This window comes from Lissotriton vulgaris, chromosome 8 (genome assembly GCF_964263255.1).
Source record: "Lissotriton vulgaris chromosome 8, aLisVul1.2, whole genome shotgun sequence".
Classification (NCBI taxonomy): Eukaryota; Metazoa; Chordata; class Amphibia; order Caudata; family Salamandridae; genus Lissotriton; species Lissotriton vulgaris.
The window spans coordinates 114,379,735-114,403,580 of record NC_141696.1 but is presented as its reverse complement, the minus strand read 5'-3'; the positions used below and the strand labels follow the sequence as shown (position 1 = coordinate 114,403,580).

General features: G+C 47.8%; 1 protein-coding gene across 9 annotated transcripts in view; it reads right to left on the bottom strand.

Annotated features, from left to right (window-relative positions):
- Positions 1-23,846, bottom strand: part of ARAP1 (ArfGAP with RhoGAP domain, ankyrin repeat and PH domain 1) — a 768,097-nt gene that overhangs the window by 157,812 nt on the left and 586,439 nt on the right. For all 9 annotated transcript variants that reach the window (XM_086933788.1, XM_086933791.1, XM_086933794.1 and 6 more), the window contains exon 17: positions 18,185-18,359. In XM_086933788.1, the coding sequence (XP_086789914.1) occupies positions 18,185-18,359 (175 nt within the window). The remainder of the gene's footprint in view (positions 1-18,184; positions 18,360-23,846) is intronic.

Here is a 23,846-nt window from a genome sequence, read left to right as displayed (position 1 = left end):
TGTAAACATCCCAGCACATTGTGGCAGGTACCACACTTTGCAGGAAAGTTTAGGGGGGCGCAATAAGGCCAAAATGCGGTGGGCCAGAGGGAAAGGGGGCCCTGTTAGGGGTTCCAAAGTCAGTTTCAGACGGGAAACAGCCATTACTACGCGGGCTTAACACCGCGCTACCATTACGACGCAGCAATCAAAACGCAAGTCGTTACAACGACTTGCGCTAGATGGCGCTATATACTAAGGAATAGCATGATTTACTATTCCAACACCTTCCCTACTGTTACGGGGCTGGAGTTGAAATAGTAGATTATACTATTCCTAAATCCAGCGCAAGTCGTAACGACTTGCATTGTGATGGCTGCGTCTTAATGGTAGCGGGGTGTTAACCGCGGCGGTAATTCCGCTGCGGGCGTTTCCGTGCGCGGGCAGGGCCGCGTCGGCCATCGGCCGACGGCAGCCCTGGGGAGGTAGTGCTGCTGTCGGCCAATGGCCGACCGCAGCAAGGAAAGGGTTAAAGCCCGCTTTGTAATGACATACATCCGTTTCAGACAGCTTATCCATGTCAGAAAGGCTGATAAGGATTGGCTGTCAGAAACTGACATCATAATCCCGGCGGCGGAACGCAGTCCTTAAGGGATTATGAACGCTTTCTGACTGGCCAACATTGTAATGAGGCCCTTTGTCGTTACCCAAACATACAAACTCACAATAGAACAAAACATGTGTCGGTTTTCAGTAAATGAATGTGAAAATAATCACTGGATTGAGTGAAGAATAATCAAAAAGCAGAGATAAAAATAGAAAACAATCTCTGCAGCTTCGAATGTTTACAAAATTAAATAGATCATTGAAGATACCGAATGTCCATCACCCTTCCAAATCTCTATCATTCACTTAGAAGAGTATCACCCACAGGGTAGAGTCCAGACTTTCAGAAATAAACCTTTCTAGAGAGTTCCAACCCTAGTTCACTATTAAACCTTCACTGCCACCTTAGCCTCCTCCAAAAAAGAGCACAACTGTAATTCTGCCTGGCCCATAACTTACAAGAGTGCCCATTCCGACGACACAAAGTTCAATGATCAATATTTTATGCAGATTACTGAATAAGTCCTTGTCATACTAAATTACTGATGGGTAGGTACTGATACCCATAGAGGAGTGCGTGCTTTCAGCGATCATGTTATGGTTAGCACCAGTCGATTCTTTCATGTTGAACGTATAAGGATAGAGGTCAAAACAGCAATGTTCCAGGTGGTAGCCACTGGGAATAAGGTAGTCACACTGACTTCCAAAGGCTGTACACACATTTTGCACACTTAACTTTGGTGACAAAAATATTTGAGTAAATATGCCAAAAAGGATCTGAAAGTTTCCCTATACCCCTTTTATTTTCAGGGGACCTAGAGAAAAGGTACTCACCTTAAAAATAAATATTGTCTATGTGGAGAAAAAAATGAGGAAAGTGAAATCTGCAGAATTTAGTGTGAAACAATCCAAATACATCTGGAAAATCCCGACTCGCGTAGATTTATGAAATGTACTCGTTGAGAATCTGTGAATCTCGAAAAATGCTGAAATGCTGGTATATTGAAAGGGGAAACCCATGATGCCTAGGTACTGCATTGTTCTGTGAATAGGGAACTTGCAGTCTATGGAGATTAAGTCTGGCTAAACCACAAATATGGGAAACGGTCAATCATCAGCAACCCAAGCAGGAATAGTAGACCGACAGAGACATGGTTCACAGCATGAGGAAACAGACCACTGATCTAACCCTTCAAAGACAAAGAGGAAGCAAATTATTCACTAAAAGCAGATTACTATTATTGTTCAATGTGCAACCAAGCCATAACCTCATGGCAGTGACTCACCCTCTCTGTGTCTACCACCACAGGTGATTCAGACCACATGCAAGGCCCAGGTGGGAGGGGATCATCTGCCTATGAAGAGGTTGTGGGTTCAGAGCTAGAATCAGCAATGTCCTTTAAAAGATTAACAAAACCAGTGTCTCGCCACTCACTATCCCTAATCTAGCCAGGCGCGACACCACACGTTCTAGACCACTGTAGATTTGTGCGAAATGTGGCGCATTGGAGACTGTTTGCATTAGATTTTATTTATTCTCAATAACCTGTCTTTCTCCACTCAGCCTCTCCTTACATCCCCAAGTTTGTGACAACTTTACAGATTTTCAGGCAAAATCCAGACTGACCAATGATTTACTCCTTGTGTAACTGTCCTATTTTATCCAACTCGATCATTAAATATTACAGCCAAAGCTGTGTTCTAAGCGGTTTCTTATTCCTGACAGTAACTCTTTGTATCCTTGTATTTGTCTGCAAACCACCTTGATTGACAAACTCTAGCACTCCCAGCCATTGATGAACAATTCTCTAGGTCTACCTATTCCTGTTTCTCTGTGTATTAAAGATTGTATACCTAACTCTAGCAATAACTACTCACTGTATATTTACTTATTAATGCAACTCTAAAATTTGCTGCAGTCATTGTATCACAATTCATCTGAAACCAAGAAGAGTGGTTTGCGCTATGAAAAACAAAGAATAAATAAATTAACACAAAATCAAGTAAGGAGGAACTTCGTCTTTTTTGTCATCGAATATTATTTAGACTCATACGGGTTACGGCTGGATAAAAGCACGTAGCACCTGAATTTAAACATCATAGTTATATCATATCATATCAAATAAGCTTTATTTCGGTTTTTGAGTTTAAACCATAAAAGCAGCAAAAATAAATACATACATGTATATAGAGATCAACAGTTCATTACAATGTTGAGATATTTAAAACAAACTAAAACCAATCTAGTGCAAATTAAAACCGCATGGTAGACAGAACCCCTTTCACCAAGTGTAATAGTTTGATGCTCTGGGGCCAGGGTAAAAATCAAACAAGTCCCAAATAGAAATAGGGCCATCTCCTATTTTGGGCTGGGGAAATCTTAAAAATGGGACAATGTTCCTATGTTTGAATTTAATTAGTATCAGGTCTCCCGGAATGTCCTTGGGCATCATCCCTAGCCATCCCACCCTCCTGACGCTCAGGATTCCGCCATCTAGGTCAGGTGGCAGCGGTCTATTGTTATTGAGCCAAAAGATGGCTTTATTCAGCAGGTCCTGGCTTGTTTCATGTTTGTCCTGACTAAGTTCGGGGACCCCGGAGAGAACAGTCACATAGGGGGCGGCTTCAGGGGGTAAGTTCATTTGGTGTCTTCTTTCTTGAGGGAGCCTAGAGGCTTTGAGAGGGAGGCGAGTGGGCTTAGGAGTAACTTTACTGCCACTTAGGATGGGTGTACTAAGAGAGGGATCAATTGTTTGTTCTTTCCTGTGTTCGATGGACTTGGGGTTTACAAGGTTAGTAGAAAGCGTAGGACGAGAAAGAGTAACAGTATTTACAGGTGATGGTACAATCCTTTGTACTATTTTTTCAACATCAGACAACCTATTTCCCAGATCCGTAATTTTTGAGAGATGGGGTGTTAAAGCCGCATTCAACAGTCGCTCAATATGGGCCAATAGGGTCGAATGGAGGGGGGAAACCGAGTCATTTGATGTGGTCCCCGCTTTAGATGGCGTTAATACGCTTGGGTTGACGAAGGAAAGGGAGGGGCTACAGCACATACGGGCGGCATTTGGTAGGGTAACCTCATTTTTCCTTTTGCTGATTGGTTCCCGAAACGGTGTATCAGATTGAGGCAGGATTATTTCAAGGGCCTGGGGATTGCAGTTTATGAGATCCGTATCTCTGTCCATTGTAGGGGAAGTAAGAATATCGGGGGCATAATTTGTGCCACACAAGGCATTAAGTTCTTCCCAGACAGACATAGTAGTTGGTTTACAAAAAGAGTCCCAAAACGTCAATAGGCAAATCACAACACAAAAGAAAAGGGTAGAATGTCTCTATACCTCATCCTTTGATGGGGCCAAGTGGGGTGGCCCGTCCCGTCCTCCTCAGGTCCTCTGAGGGCCACAGAGGGCCCGCCCTTTGCCCGGGCTTAGCCCGGCCCTGATCCGCGCGCGGTCCCGCGCTGCGGGAGTATGAAGGATCTATATCTTCCGGTGTGTGGGTGGGCGGGGCTCCTAGAAGCTGCAGGCACGCACGGACTCCTGGTCTCCCGAGTCCCGTGCGGCGAGTTGATGGCCAGAAGACGTCCCCCTCAAGAGTAATGGGCAAGTTAATCCCCCTAGAGCCCCTCCAGGGGCAGCAACAGCAGCTCCGGTATGCACAAGAAGCGTAGCGGGACCCGTTCCAGCGGGTCCGGCAAGGAGTTTTAAATCCCCCGGTGTGCGGGTGGGCGGGGCTCCTAGCAGCTGCAGGCACGCACGGACTCCTGGTCTCCCGAGTCCCGTGCGGCGAGTTGATGGCCAGAAGACGTCCCCCTCAAGAGTAATGGGCAAGTTAATCCCCCTAGAGCCCCTCCAGGGGCAGCAACAGCAGCTCCGGTATGCACAAGAAGCGTAGCGGGACCCGCGCCAGCGGGTCCGGCAAGGAGTTTTAAATCCCCCGGTGTGCGGGTGGGCGGGGCTCCTAGCAGCTGCAGGCACGCACGGACTCCTGGTCTCCCGAGTCCCGTGCGGCGAGTTGATGGCCAGAAGACGTCCCCCTCAAGAGTAATGGGCAAGTTAATCCCCCTAGAGCCCCTCCAGGGGCAGCAACAGCAGCTCCGGTATGCACAAGAAGCGTAGCGGGACCCGCGCCAGCGGGTCCGGCAAGGAGTTTTAAATCCCCCGGTGTGCGGGTGGGCGGGGCTCCTAGCAGCTGCAGGCACGCACGGACTCCTGGTCTCCCGAGTCCCGTGCGGCGAGTTGATGGCCAGAAGACGTCCCCCTCAAGAGTAATGGGCAAGTTAATCCCCCTAGAGCCCCTCCAGGGGCAGCAACAGCAGCTCCGGTATGCACAAGAAGCGTAGCGGGACCCGCGCCAGCGGGTCCGGCAAGGAGTTTTAAATCCCCCGGTGTGCGGGTGGGCGGGGCTCCTAGCAGCTGCAGGCACGCACGGACTCCTGGTCTCCCGAGTCCCGTGCGGCGAGTTGATGGCCAGAAGACGTCCCCCTCAAGAGTAATGGGCAAGTTAATCCCCCTAGAGCCCCTCCAGGGGCAGCAACAGCAGCTCCGGTATGCACAAGAAGCGCAGCGGGTCCGGCAAGGAGTTTTAAATCCCCCGGTGTGCGGGTGGGCGGGGCTCCTAGCAGCTGCAGGTACGCACGGACTCCTGGTCTCCCGAGTCCCGTGCGGCGAGCTGATGGCCAGAAGACGTCCCCCTCAAGAGTAATGGGCAAGTTAATCCCCCTAGAGCCCCTCCAGGGGCAGCAACAGGAGGTCCGGTATGCACAAGAAGCGTAGCGGGACATCATAGTTAGAAACATGGACGCAAGAAAGGGAGAGACAGGTAAGGTTTTTAAGGAAGTGAATTATTAATAACAAGCACTGACAAAACCAATGGTGTTGGCTTTTGTATAGTGAAAAGAGGATGTGTTTTCTACATCTCACATGTGCATAGGGTGCATAAAAAGGAGCTATGCCGGCTAGATCGAAGAGGGTGGTGGTGTGGGAGGAGGCATTAGGCAGACATTAAGGGTACAGGAGGAGATTAGGGCAGAGAGATGGTAATTGGTGCAGAACAGGGGCAGGAAGAAGGGTGGACAAAGAAGAGAGACTGCAGATTCCTTATGGAATGAGGGTGGTTAGACAGCTGACTGTTTAAGGTTATTAGTATGTACAGGGGTTTGTAGAGTGCGAATCTGGCTACAGACAAAGGAGCGCTTGACAAGCGAGGGGTATATAATTAGGAGCAAGGTGGGTGGTCACCCAGATTAAAAACAAGACTGGAAGGCGAGCAAGGAGAAGCAGGTCTGGGATTTCCTGATTTGGGCAGAAGTGGAACTGAGCTGGTGTGACGGGGCTAGGTGCGTAGGAGCGTCAAGCGGACGAGAACGAAACGACATTGGTCGGTGAGCAGTAAGGTCTATGAATTATTTATTAAATATTGCTTAATGAAAGACAGGTTGAACTTGTGTCATTTTAAGGCATTCTTATTTTCCTCTTTCCTGCCCTCTTCTCGCTAAGACCAATCCTTCTCCCCCCCGCCCAAAGACGCAGGACATGTTGGCTGTTGCTCATGCTTTAATAGTGCCGGCACTTACTTTGGCACTCGTGCACGCTCTCTGCTAAAAAGGATGGCTGTTGCTGCCGGTTCCATTGGGTACCATGCCCTTGACTAGACTCAGTGGGTTTGTGTGCAGTGCTCATGTCACTGTGTCAAATGCAAAAACAACGGTTGATGGACAGAATGCAGAACATTGTCATACATTCACCCCAGTACAGAGATCTGAGCCTAAATCCATCGTTTTTTTGCTCACCATGCCATTCCAGTTTGTACCCAGCCATATGCAAATCAGTCTTGACCCTGTGCCCCATGGGAACAGTCCAGCCCGAACTGCCAAGCCAGGTCCTCCCTGGACTGACAACAAGCATCATTGGACCGGTTTCGGGCTTTCAGCCCTCATCGGCCAGGATAGCTTGATTCCAGTGGTGTGGAGAGCACGGGACTCATGTCTGAGCATACCCGTCCCACTCGGGGTCAGAAATGCAAAAACAACAGTTGATGGACAGAATGCAGAACATTGTCATACATTCACCCCAGAAGAGAGATCTGAGCCTAAACCCATCGTTTTTTTGCTCACCATACCAATCCAGTTTTCTACCCAGCCATATGCAAATCAGTCTTGACCCTGCTCCCAATGGGAACAGTCCAGCCCGAACTGCCAAGCCAGCTCCTCCATGGACTGGAAACAAGCATCCTAGAACCGGTTTCGGGCTTTCAGCCCTCATCAGCCAAGCAGGACTGTTCCCATGAGATACAGGGTCAAGACTGATTTGCATATGGCCATGTCTGACCTGGGGTGACTTGGTGAGCAAAACAACTATGGATTAAAAGATCTGTGACTGGGGGTGAATGTTTTGCCATTGTGCAACATTCTGTCCATCATCTTGTGTGTTTTGCTGTTCACCCTATGTGGGAAGGGTATGCCCAGACGTGGGTCCCGTGCTCACTACGCCACTGGAGTCAAGCTATCCTTGCTGATGAAGGCTGATAGCCAGAAACCGGTCCTGGGATGCTTGATTCTGGTCCTGGGAAGACATGGCTTGGCAGTTTGGTCTGGACTGTTCCCATGAGGCACAGGGTCAAGACTGATTTGCATATGGCCATGTCTGACCTGGGGTGACTTGGTGAGCAAAACAACGATGGATTAAAAGATCTGTGACTGGGGGTGAATGTTTTGCCATTGTGCAACATTCTGTCCATCATCTTGTGTGTTTTGCATGTCACTGTGTCAGTACGCACATGGCTGTATCATACGGGCAGGGCTTGAGTACTAAGCCATAGCACTGTTCCTGGTATAGTATTTCCCTATTGATTTTTTGATATTTGCAGGTTGCAAACTAAGATCTGAGCTCCTCTTTCTAAACAAATCACTTAATTAAACGTGGATAGGAAATGGATGGTGGGGAGGCTGGGGCCTGCCGGGCAACTGCAGAGTCCTCACACAACCTATATACACATACATATATAAAACAAAATATTTAAGAAGGGTTGGCAAGAACCGGGGAGCAACCAACCAGCAAGAGGGGAGAGAGAGAGGGATTGTGAAAATAAAAGCCATGTGCTACCACGGGGATTTAACAGAAAAACATTAAAAAGCAGTTAGAAGTCATCCAATCAAAAGGATGATGAAGAAGCTATGCTCCAGGGGCGGGACAAAAACAAGAATAGGGAGGAAAGCAATCGAATCAAGAGCAGGGAACGGAGATAAACAATAAAGCATCCAATCATGACGAAGGGACAGACCCAAAGCCCACTCTGGGTGTTGTATCGATCCGAATAGATCTTCGACAACAGACTGGTGATGCGGGAAGCCAGACCTAACAAGGGACCCACTGACCAGTCTCTCCTGGGCAGGACACTGCTGCACGGAGTGTCAGAGAAGAGTGTGACGTACACTACCCTCTACAAAGAGCTGGACTTGGTATGCTGTGGGCCGACAATAAATTAACTACGTCCTCTCTTCTTTACAATAGTCTGTTTCCCGGCCTCATACAATGCAGCGGGGGCCAGTTATCTTCAAAGGGTGTGGTGAGAGGTGGTGGGGATTTCAGGGGGGTTGGGTTTCCTCAATTGCCACTTCCAATGTCTCACCTTTTCCACTCAGAGAGCTGCATTACAGGAAGTCTGAGCAGTAGGAATGCTCGTTTATTACTGGCTGCAGGGTTTAAACTTTCTATCAGATGTTTTTTGGGGGGGCGGAGGGTTCCTCCTCCCCCCTTTGTCTTGTTCAGCATAGTGGGGCCCGGCTGCAGCCAGCTCGACTCACGGGATTATTGATCAAACCTGACACACGAGCAAACTCTGGCCCGAGATAGGAAGTGACGTGTGCTGACGATTCCGCGCTTTTCCTGCCTTCCTGGGACCCACTCAGAGCCTCTGACTCATACCCAGGCCACGGGGCCCACTCATGTGACCCGGAGCGACCTCGCCACGGGAGGGGGCAGGCTGGCTGCACTCAGACAAAACCTGAAGAGAAAACAAACCCTTGGAGTGTCCTTGCACACCATTAAAGCGCCTGAATGGGTTTTGGAAACTAAAACTCACTCGCTCCCTCGCAATAGACTTTCCACCTGACCTGGAAGGCCCCTGAAGAGAACCTGGCCCGTGTGCCAGGCTGTTGGAAGAGGCCTGTGCCATCACACCCCCCCCCCCTTTGCTCCACCAGTGAAACAAACGATGCCCAAGCATCTTGATACAGCGCCAAAGACAGAGCCAGACAAAAACAGGAGACACAGCCTTAATGCTTGCTTGGGTGAGTGGGTGAATTGTACAGAGCCCACTGTTGACTAAATCCTTATTAGCTGCTTGAAAGGCAGCAAATTGGAAGCAACTAGAACTGTGGCCCAGCTAGGATTCCCAAACTGACTCCCTGCCGCCATGACAGCAGGAACAGTTGCACTAATCCCTTTTCACAAACTTTGCTGGAAAATGGCACATTTTGCACCTATATGAATTCACAACGTGAAAGCAAAATGCAGTGCATGTACCCAGACCGCTCTGTATGCGCACCGCTTGCCTCCTCACTCATTTTGTGCTTTAAAACCTACCATGTTTGGGGCAGATGCAGATTCCAGCGTATTCTAGAGATGCAGAATGTGCACCCGGCACACTTTTGGCTCCCTTAGGGTAGCCGTGGCCTGGCACAATGCTGCTGTAGGAGAAGGCGCTATGGAAGTTGGGTATAGAAATGCGCCCTGTCTGCACTGCAGGCCTGTACTCAACGCCTGCATTTCACCACATGTTCTACCTGGGGGGTGGAATAGTGTTTTAAATATTGATTACAAACTTACAGGGTCATGTAAAACAATGTATTGACAGGAACTGGGCCTTTAACCCCTCCCCTGCTGGTGAAGGAACCACTCCGTCATCAGCAGCGGTCGCGCTGTGCTGATGACGGAGTGGTTCCGTCACGGCCCGCTCGGAACGCCTGCGCGGCGCGGATTCCGCGCCTGCGCTGAACGTTCAATTGAGCGGGCGGGGCCGTGACGGAACCGCTCCGTCATGAGCACAGCGCAACCGCGGCTGGTGACTGAGCGGTTCCGTCACCAGCATGCGCCCGCCGCTCTTCCGCCCCGCCCCCTTAGCACTGCGGCGGAATAGCCACCGCAGTGAAGGGGTTAAGGTCTGCAACGTTCAAATTCAGCCTTCCTATGTGAGGCAAGCATGGGGGTGGAGCCAGATGACAGGAGCAGGGCCCAATAACCATGCCCAAAAGACACAACGAAAGCACAACTGTAGGTGTGCGACTGCTTCTCTGTTAGCCATAGTGGGCCAGGTGAGAAATGTGAGTGCAGCGCCTGCGGGGACCTCCCAATCGTCTCCCTGTTCCCATCTGTGACTTTGGACCGGGCTTCAAGCCATTGACTTTTCTGATAAAACTCATTATCAAGGCGTGTCAAAGCCCTTGGCGCAATGGATGCAACTCTGACGAAAGCAAGAAAACATCAGGTTATCAAACGACATATAGGACTGGAAATATCGTGCCATGTGGTAAACCTAGGCCCGGTGTAACTGCATCATTACCCTCTTATGCCGCCATATTAATGCCACATAATACTAGCCTGCCCACATATCATCATCTTGTGAACCGCTTTTTGCAGTTTTTCCCTTGCCGGTTCCGTTACTGCATCCTTCTAGAAAGCGCACAGCGCCTCGAGGTCGCCAGCTGGTTGAAACTTGCGCTACAGAACCGTTGGCACTCACTTACTTGGGAAATGAGGAAATACTGTTGGGACGTCATTAGGGCCTGTTAAGGCCTGCTGCAGCGTTAAAGGCCCGAGCCGAAGGTGAGGGACTTTAACAAGGCAGCGGGACTTTAATAGCCGGTATAGCCCTGCTACAAAGGGCTATAAGGCTATTAGAACATTCTGCCACCAGAGGGCAGAATTTTCTAACAAATAAAACAAAGCCTTCAGGGAGCGCGAGGGGATTGGAATCCCCTCAGGCTCCCTGAAGCCTTTGTTCACAGCCAGAGCTGTGAACAAAAACATTGGAATGTTGGAGCTCCAGGCTTATACCAGCCATTATAAGCCCAGAGCACTCCATTGTTTTCAATGGAGCTCCCAACATTCCAATGTTTTCATACTCAAACAATCCTTTTGACATACTGTCGACTCGCATGTTGTAAAGGCGCAACATGGTCAAGAAGGCGGAAGTGAAGTGAATGCTACCACAGACAAGAGGCCAGTGTAGCGATCTCCATCCGGGCCAAAGAGATGTGATTTTTGCTAGTACGAGACTTCCTCAATTTCAAGGTGAGGTGAAGGTGGATGGGTTTCCGATGTAGATTCACACTCTATAAGGAACCTCAACAGTGCGCTCACGGCAGATGATCGGTTATGCTGGTGTGTACAAAAAAGCAACTTTCAATACGGACCACTGTTGGAGACTGGGGGATTAGAAACATTCCTTGAACCAAAGAGAAACACCTTAGTGTGCACAGAACGCCCCCTGTGTACAGTGACAAGTCTGCGCAGAGTAGCACAATTGGTTGCCACTTGAATTGTTGGAATCATAAACCACATCCAAAGAAGAAAGGGGGGAAAGCCATCCACGAGCTGAGTCAGCAACTCTGGAACCCCCTGAATCTGGAGCAAGCACCCAGCCAGCAGGAGCTCAACAGAGGCATGGAAAGAAGGATACTCAGGGAGCCCTTTGGCTGCCAGACCCATCCCGTAGCAGTGAGACGTCCCAGTTTTACCCACAAGCCCAGCGTTAGCCAAGACTAGCCTCCAAACAACGTCCAAAACAATATGCATCCCTTCCACCCTCCCACATCTGCAACAAGCAGAGTCTTCAGAGTGGTCAGAAGTCAACAGGTAACCACACTATAAAACTACTAAATACATAAATAAATAGAGGTTTGTGAACTGTAACAAAAAGGTATGAAAAGAAGCACAATTCAGCATCATCTAGCAGAAGAATGTCTGAGGAAGAACCACAGGTCCATGTAGTAGCCTGTTCATCTCATTGATAAGTTATGAAAACATAGATGCAAGAAACAACAAAGCATGCACAAGAAGGGCTCTTTCCAAACCTGAGCCAGAACTCGTAGGCTGCCTTGACGCATCCCCGGCCCATCCTTCGACACCACCCAAGCACATGCGGGAGCAGAAGAAGCCAAAGGCTGATCGAGAGGTCCCGCCACCCACAGGCTGGTTATGAATCTCCCATTCTTTGAAATGATGTCACAGGAAAACTGCAAGCGCGACTGGAGCCAACATCTCCATGTTCAATCAGTGTTTGGACCCAGAAGAGAGCTGGATGCAGCATCAGGCATCAAAGAAAGCCTGCTAATCAGTGTGGTGGAGGTCAACTGGCAGGAGCGTAGATTCAGGGAAGGGTGTTTGGGGTGGAACACCCCCCAAAATAAATGCATTCTTGGCTTGAGTGTCGGTTCTGGGGACCGAGTTGGGTCTTCTATTCCTTTGTTGTTTTTTCTCGTCATCTTTCTTTTGATTAAAAGGTTTCAACTTGTTGTTTTTACATCTCGCCTAGGCAGCGCTTGCACGGTCTCTTCGAGACATGCTGTATTCAGGATATGGGCATGAAGTTCCTCCCACTTTCCATCCATCTTTTTAATTGGCTCCTGTTACTGTCCTTTGTAAAAGGTGGCTTTTCATTGGTCAATAGGCTTAGTAGTCCTTCATTAGTACCGCCTTTTCTCTTGTTGTAACCTCCCATGAGGACTGCCCCTGTTACATGTGTTGATAGTTGGGATGTTTTAATTACATCCTCGAGCACTATTTTGTTAAATCCCTTTCTCCAGGCAGGACACACTCTCCCGCAATGCTTCTTTAAAAATGGTTTACTTTTAGATGAAGCGATGGTGGCGGAAAAGGCAGTTTATGTGCATCGTGGCTGTCCTCAAAAATGGGGAAAAGTGTGGGGGGCATGGAATAAGTTTAGGGGATACATTTGTGACCCGCCAGAAATTGAAACAGGTGATGACTCATTGTAATAGAACTGCTGTGTCCTGGGGGGCGGGAGGAGGGGGTTGTAAATATGGGACTAGTAGTAGGACATATGTAAATGTATCCTATTATTCTAAGATCTCGATGATAATGCAGACTATAATGACTTGATGTATACATGACTGCCTTGATTTGTAAACTAATAAAAAAAAAAAAAAAATTTAAATGGTTTACTTTAACCAGCGCGGCACGCCCCAGCTCCAATAATGGCGCCGCGCATTTCTTTTGTTAATTGCAGCCACCACTCAGCTGCATGCCTTTTTTTCTGTTTCTTTCCTTTTCTTACAATGGCAGCATGCCCCGCTTTAGTTTTAAACATCTTAAGCTAAAGCGCGGGTGCCGCGATTGATTCAAAAGTAAAGAAATAGAAGGAAAAAAATGCCTCCCCTTCTTTTCTATTTCTTTACTTTTGAAGCAATCACAGCACCCGTGCTTTAGCTGAAAATGCTTAAGGCTAAAGCTCGGCTGCTGCCACTGTAACAAAAGTAAATAAATAGAAAAAAAAGCATGCGACCACCATTTGTTTTCAATTTTTTTTACTTTTGTAGCAATTGCTTCAAAATTTAAGAAATATAAAAACATTTTTTTTCTATTTCTTTACTTTTGAAGCAATTGCGGCACTCTCGCTTTACCATAAGATGCTCAAAGCTAAAGCGCAGGTGCCGCAATTGATTTGCAATGCAATAGCTCTTGCATTACTGAAAGTTTGAGCTATAGGTTCTGTATTCGTTTTAGCAACACCAATATCTCAAACTATCAATATTGCAAGACCTATTACATTGCAAATGCTTGTTTTTTTAAGGATAATAGACAGAGGCCCACCTAATGCAAAGAAGTATTGAACCTGTTCCTCGTTGGAATGGTGTATCCCAAACCTTGGTCATCCCTTCATCACAATGTTTTTTAGTAGGGAAGTTTGCAATTCACACCCCGAATCTCACTGACTAAGCTACGCCCCTGGCAACAGAGAGCCCTGACTTGCGGAGTACAACACTGCGCTACTCTACGCAACACACTAAACGGTGGGGATGAGGTGGATCCAATTGTGTCCTGGCAGTCGGGAGTCCTGAGTAGTCGCCTACACCAGCAGGAGTGCCTCATGCCGTGTGCTCTACCATGCAGCCTTACTACCAACGCTCTCCAAACTACACAAATGTCCAACGGCTCGAATAGTAGAACAAATCTATCTTCAGTTCCAAGTGTTTGAAATCAACATCCAACTGAGCCTGGGAAACAAACGAGGAGAAGAATCGAGCATCACAGGAGGACCGATCCACAAAGGCATTTAGGATTGAGTCAAGTACTACTCCATTAGTACTAATTCATGCTCTCATAAATGCCTATATGGATTAGCCCCATAACATCTAAAGTGTGAATATTATATGCAGTTAGTACAAATAGAAAGAACTGCGCCCTGTTTGCACTTCTATTGTAGGGAGTTGGACATTCCGGGCCCAATTCACAAAGATGTACGAGTACCTGAAGTAGTACTCCTGAAATACCACTTCACATACTCTTAGACACCTTTGTAAATTGGCCACATCACAATACCCACAGGACTAACCACTAACCTTGGGTTCCGGAGTAGCGAGTTACTCGACATCATTCTTCAATGCCTTGTTGGGGGTAGCAAGTGGTATCAAAATCCAATTACAATAAAAAATTACAGGATACGAGAAGCCTGGAGCCATCTTAGATAAAAGCTATTGAAAAGGGACCCGACTACCAGCTGTTGCTGCTGCGTAAGGCTCCACTGACACTTAAAACGCACCGCAGAGTTGACCCGTCTAGAACACTAGTTTTGCCACAGCCAGGATTTTGTCATGTGACCTACAAGGATTAAGCCAGAAAAGGCATTACGGACTATAATGTAAACACAATCAGGGACCACGGTCACCCCTTAAGTGGGATAACAAGGAGCACATCAACTCAGCCACAAAAGCACTCCCTGCCACCTAATAGAAGCTGTGATACGTTTTAAAGTTCTGTGCACCATGCAGGGAGCGCACTTGGACAAGGGCCGGAATACCATCAGACGTGGCGCACAAGCTACTTCCCATCTGGGGAGCTCCTTTCCCCTCCCGCTCATCCATCCGTGGAGACATGCCCCCAGTGCACAAGGAAACTCCCTTAGCTCTCCAACAGTAAACTTATTCAAAATCAGAAACAATGCACAGGTCTAGGGAGTGACGCACATCTTGCGTTAGACCCACGCATAAATCTAGTTTATCTCTGTATCACCAAACAACTGGTGATTAATCACGCATGGGTACAGAGTGGGCTCAGGAACATAGAGGCTGGCATGCAAATGGGTGCATGGGTACAGAGTGCCCCCAGGAATATAGAGATTTGCATGCAGGTGTATGGGCAGGATCATGGGTACAGAGTGGCATCAGGAACATAGAGGCTTGCAGGTAGGTGGGTGCATGGGCAGGTGCATGGGTACAAAGTGCCCTCAGGAACCTAGAGGCTTGCATGCACATGGGTAGGTGGGGGCATGGGCAGGATCATGGGTACAGAGTGCCCTCAGGAATATAGAGACTTGCATACAGATGGGTAGGCGGGTGCATGGCAGGTGGATGGGTACAGAGTGGACTCAGGAACATAAAGGCTTGCATGCGGATTAGTAGGTGGGCGAATGGGCAGGTGCATGGGTACAGAGTGGCATAAGGAACACAGAGGTTTACATGGAGATGGGTAGGCAAGTGCACGGGCACAGAGCGGCCTCAGGAACCTAGAGACTTGCATGCAGATGGGTAGGCGGGTGCATGTGTACAGAGTGGACTCAGGAATATAGAGGCGTCCATTCAGATGGGTAGGCAGGTGCATGGGCATGGGCAGGTGCATGGGTAGGTGCTTGAGTACAGAGTGGCATTAGGAACACAGAGATTTACATGCAGATGGGTAGGCGGGTGCATGGGTACAGAGTGCCCTCAGGAACAGAGAGGCTTGCATGCGGATGGGTAGGTGGGTGCATGGGTACAGAGTGCCCTCAGGAACAGAGGCTTGCATGCGGATGGGTAGACAGGTGCATGGGCAGGCGCATGGTGGGTTGGTGCATGGGACATTGTGGCTTTCGCATACTTGGTGTCACTGGACAGAGAGTGCTCAACCGGTGCAGCAGCCACTTGGGTTTCACCACTTGTACGACAGAGACTGCAGGAAGAGTTTTAGAGGGTCGATCTCCCCATCGCGCCAGCCTGGTGCACAATGTTTGCTGTAGGTCAGTGCCAGCTTCAGATACCAACAGGCCCCATTGAACCTGTGCAGAGCTTCCTCACACACTCTCGCAGCCCCTGCGTTGCTGCTGAGCACCCTCACACATCTGCATGCATCTGCCATAGACTCCAGGTGATTTACCCAACACCGCACGACCTCTAGAAACAGCACAGGGGGCCTGGGGGCAAGCTCTGCCTGGGGGGCGAGGGGGGCTAGGGAGGGGTGAGTGGATCATGGAACAGACAAAGCTCCGCCCAATGCATTGTTTCAAAGCTCACACGTGACATCAGTGTGGCGCATAAGTGTTACTGGGTGTCCGTGTGAGGGATTTTTGACAAACCAGGACCACTGCGCCAGGGTCACAAGATGCATAGAAGATCCTGCCTCGCGCCGTACTGGGCCTTTACATGAAGGGGCTGGCCTGTCGTGCACAGAAAGGGGCGCAGCACGGAGGGAACCATATGAACATGGGGCCTGCAGTGAGGCCTCGAGTCCAGAAAGAACAGCACAGTCCCTGGCCCAGCGCGCCCAGATGTTCCCGCCTCAGCATCTGGAGGACTCGCCCAGCGACTGGACGCACGTCCTGTGCTGACCTTAACGCACACCAGGCAGATGTGCTGAGCGCCGAGGAGCGCCAGCATTCTTGAAACCACTGGAGAAACATCCGCCGCCGCGGTTTTAAATCAGCGTGAAAGAATGTCATGTTTATAAGACCTGGTACTGTGATTCAATGATGAGACACAAATAAAATAAAGCACAAAAACTAAACGTGGTATTTATTTGCGCGCAAGAATCGCAACCAAAAGAAATCCGTTTACTCTGGAAGCAGGTGGAATACACCCTGTGGGCGCGCGCTCAGTACAAATCTCACGGATTTATTAGAATACACCCTGTGGGCGCGCGCTCGGTACAAATCTCACGGATTTATTAGAATACACCCTGTGGGCGCGCGCTCAGTACAAATCTCACTGATTTATTAGAATACACCCTGTGGGCGCGCGCTCGGTACAAATCTCACGGATTTATTAGAATACACCCTGTGGGCGCGCGCTCGGTACAAATCTCACGGATTTATTAGAATACACCCTGTGGGCGCGCGCTCAGTACAAATCTCACGGATTTATTTGGAGTTTTTATAAAGCGCTGCGGAGCAGTCCAGGTACTTCGCAGCACTGTGCGTTTTGCAACGCACATTTATAACGCACCCGCACAGTATCCTCAAAGTAACAGCAGTACACATTCATCAAAATGTCCCTGTAACAATGAAAACGATAAACTTTGCTTTTCTTTTCCGAGGGAGGTGTACCCGCAAACCTCTCTCACTGGGATTTCAACGGGGCACGTCACATTCTACACACACGTTGAAGCCAGGCAGTGTCGATTACAAGACGTTTCATCCAATGGGTGGGGAGCCTCGCGCGGAGTCTGACCATCTGATATATACCACCTTATGTTTGTTTTCCCATTAAATTAAGGGTATTGTTACTAATGTGTTAGTTACAACACAACAACCGACTTTGCACAGCCCGTAACATGTCGCCCTTTGTCGTCATATCACCAAGACACAGAAGGGCACAACGGGGCAGTCACTAAAACAAGGCACAGGCGCATTGGACGTCAGTTCATCATAATGCCATGGGTAGCGGAAGTGACATCAAACGCCCTTTGACCTTCAGTTTCATTCACACACACACGCTTACACATACCCGATACACACATACTCACATGTACATACACTCTCTTATGTAAAGTCACAGTCACCAGCAAGCTCGCACACCACATACATTTCAAAGCAGTGTTTTACTTATCTCCACTGCCAAGGAATATCACACTCTAGTTAATTGTACTGAATTACATGAATTATGTTTCATTATTCACTATTAGTGTAATAAAAAGATGAGAAAGTAAAGTAAGTAGTGCCCCAACCGATGTATATAATAACGAGCTGCTCCTGGCACAGATGTTGTCCCCTCTGGGGTCAGGAATCGCAAAGGCAGTGGTAGGGGTCGCAAGGGGCAAGCTGAGGGTCGCAGCTGTGACCCCTGGAGAGCCCCAAATAACTCCAATGAGTTATTTGAGCACCCATCACATGGCAGGAAGAAGTTAAAATACATATGTGAGAGAGCTGACAATCACCAGTTGGAATCCAGGAGGGGCTGACAGCATTTCATCCTTCCGAAATGGAGAAAATGAGTGGCCTGGGTACTTAGAAGCGTTCTTAGAATGAGAGCTTAAATTGGCACACTTCAGTGACCTGTGCGCCACAGCGCTTGACAATGGTTTTTACCAGGCACAGTGCCTTGAAGCTCATGTGCGGCGGACGCGGCGCTTTAGGAGCACAAAGATGCTGGACCAGCCCTTACCCGAGTTCTTGTTGTGCAGCAGGAACTCCATCTGCAGCCGCTGTCCGGCCTGCTCGGCGAGGGCGGCGGGGCTGGGGTAGGCAGGGTCTCCAGAGAAGCAGCCCACCTCCGCCCCGCAGAAGAGCAGCGAGAGGGTCTCCGCCAGGTCGGTGGTCGTCACCGAGGCGCACAGGGCCTGTGGGGGAGGGAGGAGAGAAGAGGAGGGCGGTTAGGACAATGGGTAAAGTGCCAGAAGGTGGAATCGGGGCGTCTAGCAATGTAAAACGAGCCACTCCAGGTTAAACACACAAATGCTGCTAGGATGCAGTTCCGTTTAAAAAGCCTTCTTAATTTGCTAATAACTTAGACGCTTCTGTTCGGAATCTGGTTCACACGGTATAACACCCATTTTCATGACATGTTTCAATGCAAATGTAGAACTTTTATTCCGTCCCCCTACTTACATGTGACCCATTCTACCTGTTAATTAGAAGAAACGTTCATCAACACATTGAAAAGTTGGTTTCTAGACGCTGATCTCCCTACAGACAATTCATTTACCTACCAAAATGTAGTAGTGCCTAGAAGTAGGGCGAACGCCAGAATTAAACGGTAACATCAGGGCATTCACATTTAAAAGCCAACACTTACCCTTGTATTCAGCCGGACAGACAGACGCTGCGGCCAGAGACCTCTGCGACACGAAGAGGCGTGAAAAGCAGAGCAGTTTCCCAAAAAGAGCTGGTTGGGCAGTGAGTGCCGCCGGACCTCCGGTGTGACTAAGAATGCAGACTTGCGGGTCTGTGCGCTCGCCGAGTCAGGGAGGGCGGGCCCCGGGGGTGGGCGGGCCCCGCAGCCACAGCTAGGCCGGGGAGGGGCCCCCTCTCGCCCAGCAGCCAGTCTCCGAGCCCCAGGGGTGGGCCCAGCAGCCTCTCAGCGAAAATAAACACCGCGTGGAGCGCACACACCCGCCGCCCCCAGTCTGGCACTGCCGGACACTGGAAACATGAACACGACTCATTTCAAATGTGTATTGAAAGAAGGGGTGCCGGCAAAGAAGGAAATGTAACTCACGAATGTGAACACAAACAAACAACTGTGAGCAATGTATAAGGAGTAGATGTGGTCAAGTGGTTCGTTAGTCATGTTATCCGAGTTCAAATCCCGGCATCTCCGCTCCAATATACCACAATGTGATCCTGAGCAGATCACTTCGATAAACTTACATTGTCTGCAAACAACTGGGAGCGCCTAGGAGAGATTCAGATCCCGGTAGAAAAGCAGAGTGTTCCTCAATTTTAGAGCAATAATTAGAACAAAGTATTTATTTTTGCTCCGCTTCGTATTTTTGTAAGGGGAAGTGGACTCAGATTGGAGTGTAGTGAGGGGGAGGGGGTGTTACACTCCCTTATAAATGTATTTTCTAGTAAACAGTTGGGGATAGGTGCTTTCAGTCGGGGTTGGCGAGGTGTCTGTCAGATTTCACAAGGAGTTTTTACTTAAACACGCAACAACACACACACTCTCTCCCTTTCTGCTTTGAAAGTCTTCAGAAGTGTTGGTTATTTTTACAAACTATTGTTTTATCTTACTTAACACCTCTACCGACCCCCATTCCTCTCCCTTTCCACCGCCCCTTTAGCCCCTGATATGCTCCCTGCTTGTTGTTTATTGTATTTTAACATTGTGTTCCACACTGCCAGGGTGATTGTTTAAAAATCTAAAGCTCAAACCCCCTCCCAAGTCTTACTGGCCAAGCTACGCCCCTGCTCAGATACAGCACCTCAAGAATATGACACACAGAAACTGGGGTGCTGTGTTTAATTAGCAATGGGCCTTAACTTCTGGGGGTGCTACCGCAGAGTGCGCTGAACTGGCCTTAAGATATGAAGGACGCATGCTGTAATCCTTCTGTGCCAGACAGGGCTGCCTGCATCGTAGAATCGATCGATGGGTCAATGCGCCTGCGGCAGGGCTCTGAAGGTCATAGGTCAGGACCTCAGCGGGACAGGCTTAGCCTTTCACTGGAGTAGGGGCAAAGGTCACATCTCTTATTACAGTGCTACAATGCTTTACGCATGCTGCGGCAGGCGTTACACCACTGATGTCTTTAGTGCTTGTTGGCGAGGCCTATTGTCAGGGCCAGAGGAATTATGCGGCAGTGCCGAGTAAATTATGCAGCAAAACCAGGCAAATTATGCGGCCTAATGTGGCACATTTTGTAATAATATTACTTCATTACTTTGTCATTTTTAAACTTGGTAACACTCTCTGAGCATTGGTTGCACCTCATTTGTGCTAGTTTAACACCCAAACATAGCAATAAGCAATAGAAAGGTGACCACTCCAGCTTTGCAAAGGGCCTTCCACTACGCAGCAACACGTGTCATCGCATTTTTAGTAACTTTGAACCGTTTGCGTTAGGAACAAAATATTTATTTGTTACAATCTGCAAATTATGCAGCAGATGATGGATTATGTGGCAAATGCAGCCAATCCATAATTATGCGTAAAAAAGCTGCGGCCGCACGACCGCATCATTCCATTGGCCTTGCCTATACAATACCAACACCTAACGCCCGAGTTTTTCGATGTCTCCAGACCCAGAATTACTGGGTCCTCGAAGTCCAGATCTGATCAGTCCAGCCCTAGGGACACCGGACCCGAGACCTCTGAGGAGCTGCGGAGGCTGCAGGGGGCTGCAGGGGGCTGCGCTGTCCAGTCACCTCCCGCACTTCAGCTGCGGGAGCAGAACACTCCTATTGAAAGGTACTCTCGCCACCAGAACGCCCTCCATGGCTGAGAACAAAAGTCTCCAAAATGTACCACCTGTACCAAGCCGGTGGTCAATGAAGATTTGAGCCTGGTCTTTCCCCAAGAAGAGATGAAAACATGCGGAATGGGGTCTGGTATTACCCTGGGCGCGTGCCATGCCCTACTCCAGGGGTCCAGGGAGAAGAAACTTGTAATACCCCTTATCTAGTTAGTAGAGGTAAATCCCACCTAGTATCTCGCCCTCTGAGATAACTCGGGATGAGGCATTACATGGCCTTGGGGTCAGTTCCATTGCTTGCATTGTGGACGCCAGGACGCCCCTTCGCTGGGGCAGCTGTGCGCCGAATAAAAGTTATTAACATAACATAACATTTCATGTTCGTCTTCTCCGCTTGCTGTTTATTCAATGGCTTGCATTCTTCTTCTGGTGTTTGCCCCCCCCCCCCCCCCCCCGGAGCACAGCATCTTAGGCATCCTTTGGATGGCTTCTTTCCTTGCATGGTTTACATCAGGGAACTACGTTTTTCGTTTTTTAAGCACTTGATAGAGATGCACGTGTTTGTTGCACTCCCTTTCGTGCTGCAATCATCCTCACGCCCCCCCCCCCTCGCCCTCCGTGTTCCCCCCACCACTCCCAGCCCATCCGTAATAGCACAGCAAGTTGTATCTTTGCGACTAGAGGGCAGACTCTGTTGGATTGGTTTTGCTTTATCTCTTTCCTTCCATATGTTGCATGAAAGCCCAGAGCTGGGCCCACAAAGGCAGCATTAATCTCGATGAGGCAGATGAGCACCACATGGACAGAGCATTTGTTTTGCTTCCTAGAAGAGTGGTAAGTAAATAACAAGCATTTTCCTTTACATTCTGGCTCTTAGACAGCATGAGCAACTCATCCTTTGTATTATTTTTAAGTAGAATCACGTGCTATCTACAGTTTACTATATGAAATGTAAAAAAGAAACCAACACATTTAAAAAGATTAAACAGATTCAATTTAATGTTCAGTTTTGTGATATCTTGAGATTTGTGTTTCTTGTTCCTCCAGTATTTTCAAATGTTTTTTCTTTTTTTCAATTATATATTTTTTAGAGTTCAAGAGGATGTGCTTAACATAGAATAGCATTGGTTTCGTGGTTTAACCTTGATAAATCAATCTTTCCAGGGCTTAGCTATTCTGTTAAAAATCCACAAACCCCTCTCCAATTTTGTGCCGTCTACTAACAGTCTTTCTCCCTAGAGCCCGTGCGAATTACCTATGGAGCTCCAACGTTTCTCAAACTTCCTTGATGTCCCTGATCTTAACCCCTTCGATGCTATTGACGGAACGGTTCCGTCATGAGCGTCGGTTGGCCTGTGCTCATGACGGAACCATTCCGTCATGAGCCCGTTGGCTCATTAGAACGTTCAGCACAGCGCAGGAATCTGCGCCGCGCTGAAGGTGTTAATAGTACAAAGCTTTATTTCGATATGAAATATCTTAAAAAGCACATCTACAATTAAAATCACAATTCATTTGGGACATACATTAAAAAGCACTTTGACAAAAATACAAGAATGATAAAAATGTATTAAACCAATTACAGCTTTGGACAAAGTTAAAAAGCGGTCGCCTTATAAGGTCAGCGTAAGTCTTTCAGTCTGATCACCCACGCCCAACTAAGGAATTTGGCCACCCCACAAACTAGGGTGGTGTTAAGATCTTAATGCATATCTTCTTCCAAATTCTTTGATTTTACTTAGTTTCGCTCTTCATGCTTGGAAGGAAGGTATCTTATTGGTCCGCCAGTTCTGTAAGATGAAGGATCTTGCTACTAATGCAGATATATATATAAGCACTCTTCTTGTGTATTACTTAAAATCATAATAGGCAAGCAACCCAATACTGCAATACATTTATCGATGGAAATAAAGAGATCTATGGTGGCTCTAAGATAGTTTCCAATTTCTTCCCATAGATTGCTGATTTTGGGACAATCCCAAACAATATGTGACCAGGTGCCACCACCCTCTCTAGCGCAGCGAACACCTATATTCAATTTGTGGATAAATATTATGTAAAAAGGAAGGTGTCCTATAAATTAGCCATTTTGTATAAAATTGCATACATTTAAAATTTGCGACTCTTAATACTGTAGCCTTTAATTTGTTGATTCTATTCCAAGTTATTTTTGGAAGCTGTAACCCTTCTTTTTTCCACCATCTGTCTCACATTTTTTCATTTTTTCATATATGGGGAGAGACTTGTTATCGGCAAAGATTTTCACCCGTGTACTAACTGGCCGTTGTATCGGGGTTTCAAAAGCTTCACTAATGCCTATACTTGATGTTATACTCCTGGCATCAACATTTTCCAAAACGTGTCTAATAATAATAATAAATGACCATTTAAGCATGTTTTTAGAGTGTAGAAGCCCAATTTCTATCTCTGGCTATGTCTTCCAGGAGTTGCAATTAGCAAAATCCCTAACTTGCGTATATCCATTTTCTTAAAACGCCAGTTTCTAATAAACGTTTCTCCCCCGTGTAAATATGGGACAGCCTTGTAGAACTATTTATTCCAGGAATTCCATAAAACGCTAAGAATTGAGTTTTTTGTTTAAAAATCCATTGGAGAGTCTTATATCATACTTTCTTAGGGTACTTAACTATTCTTGTTGGATCTACAATATTATACTCCATTAAAATCTCGTTCATAAAAAAATGATCTACCTCCGGGGGGGTCTGACTGAAAGGAGAATCTATAACTGTCGTCTGCAAAACTTGCATGGTGGTAGGTCCTTATGCTTGGTAGGGACAACCCTCCATCTGCAATGGAGTCACTTAAAGTGCTAAGTGCCAGCCTAGATGTTTTATTATTCCATAAGAAGGAAGAGAGCATACTGTCTATCTCTTTAAAAAAAAAAGACGT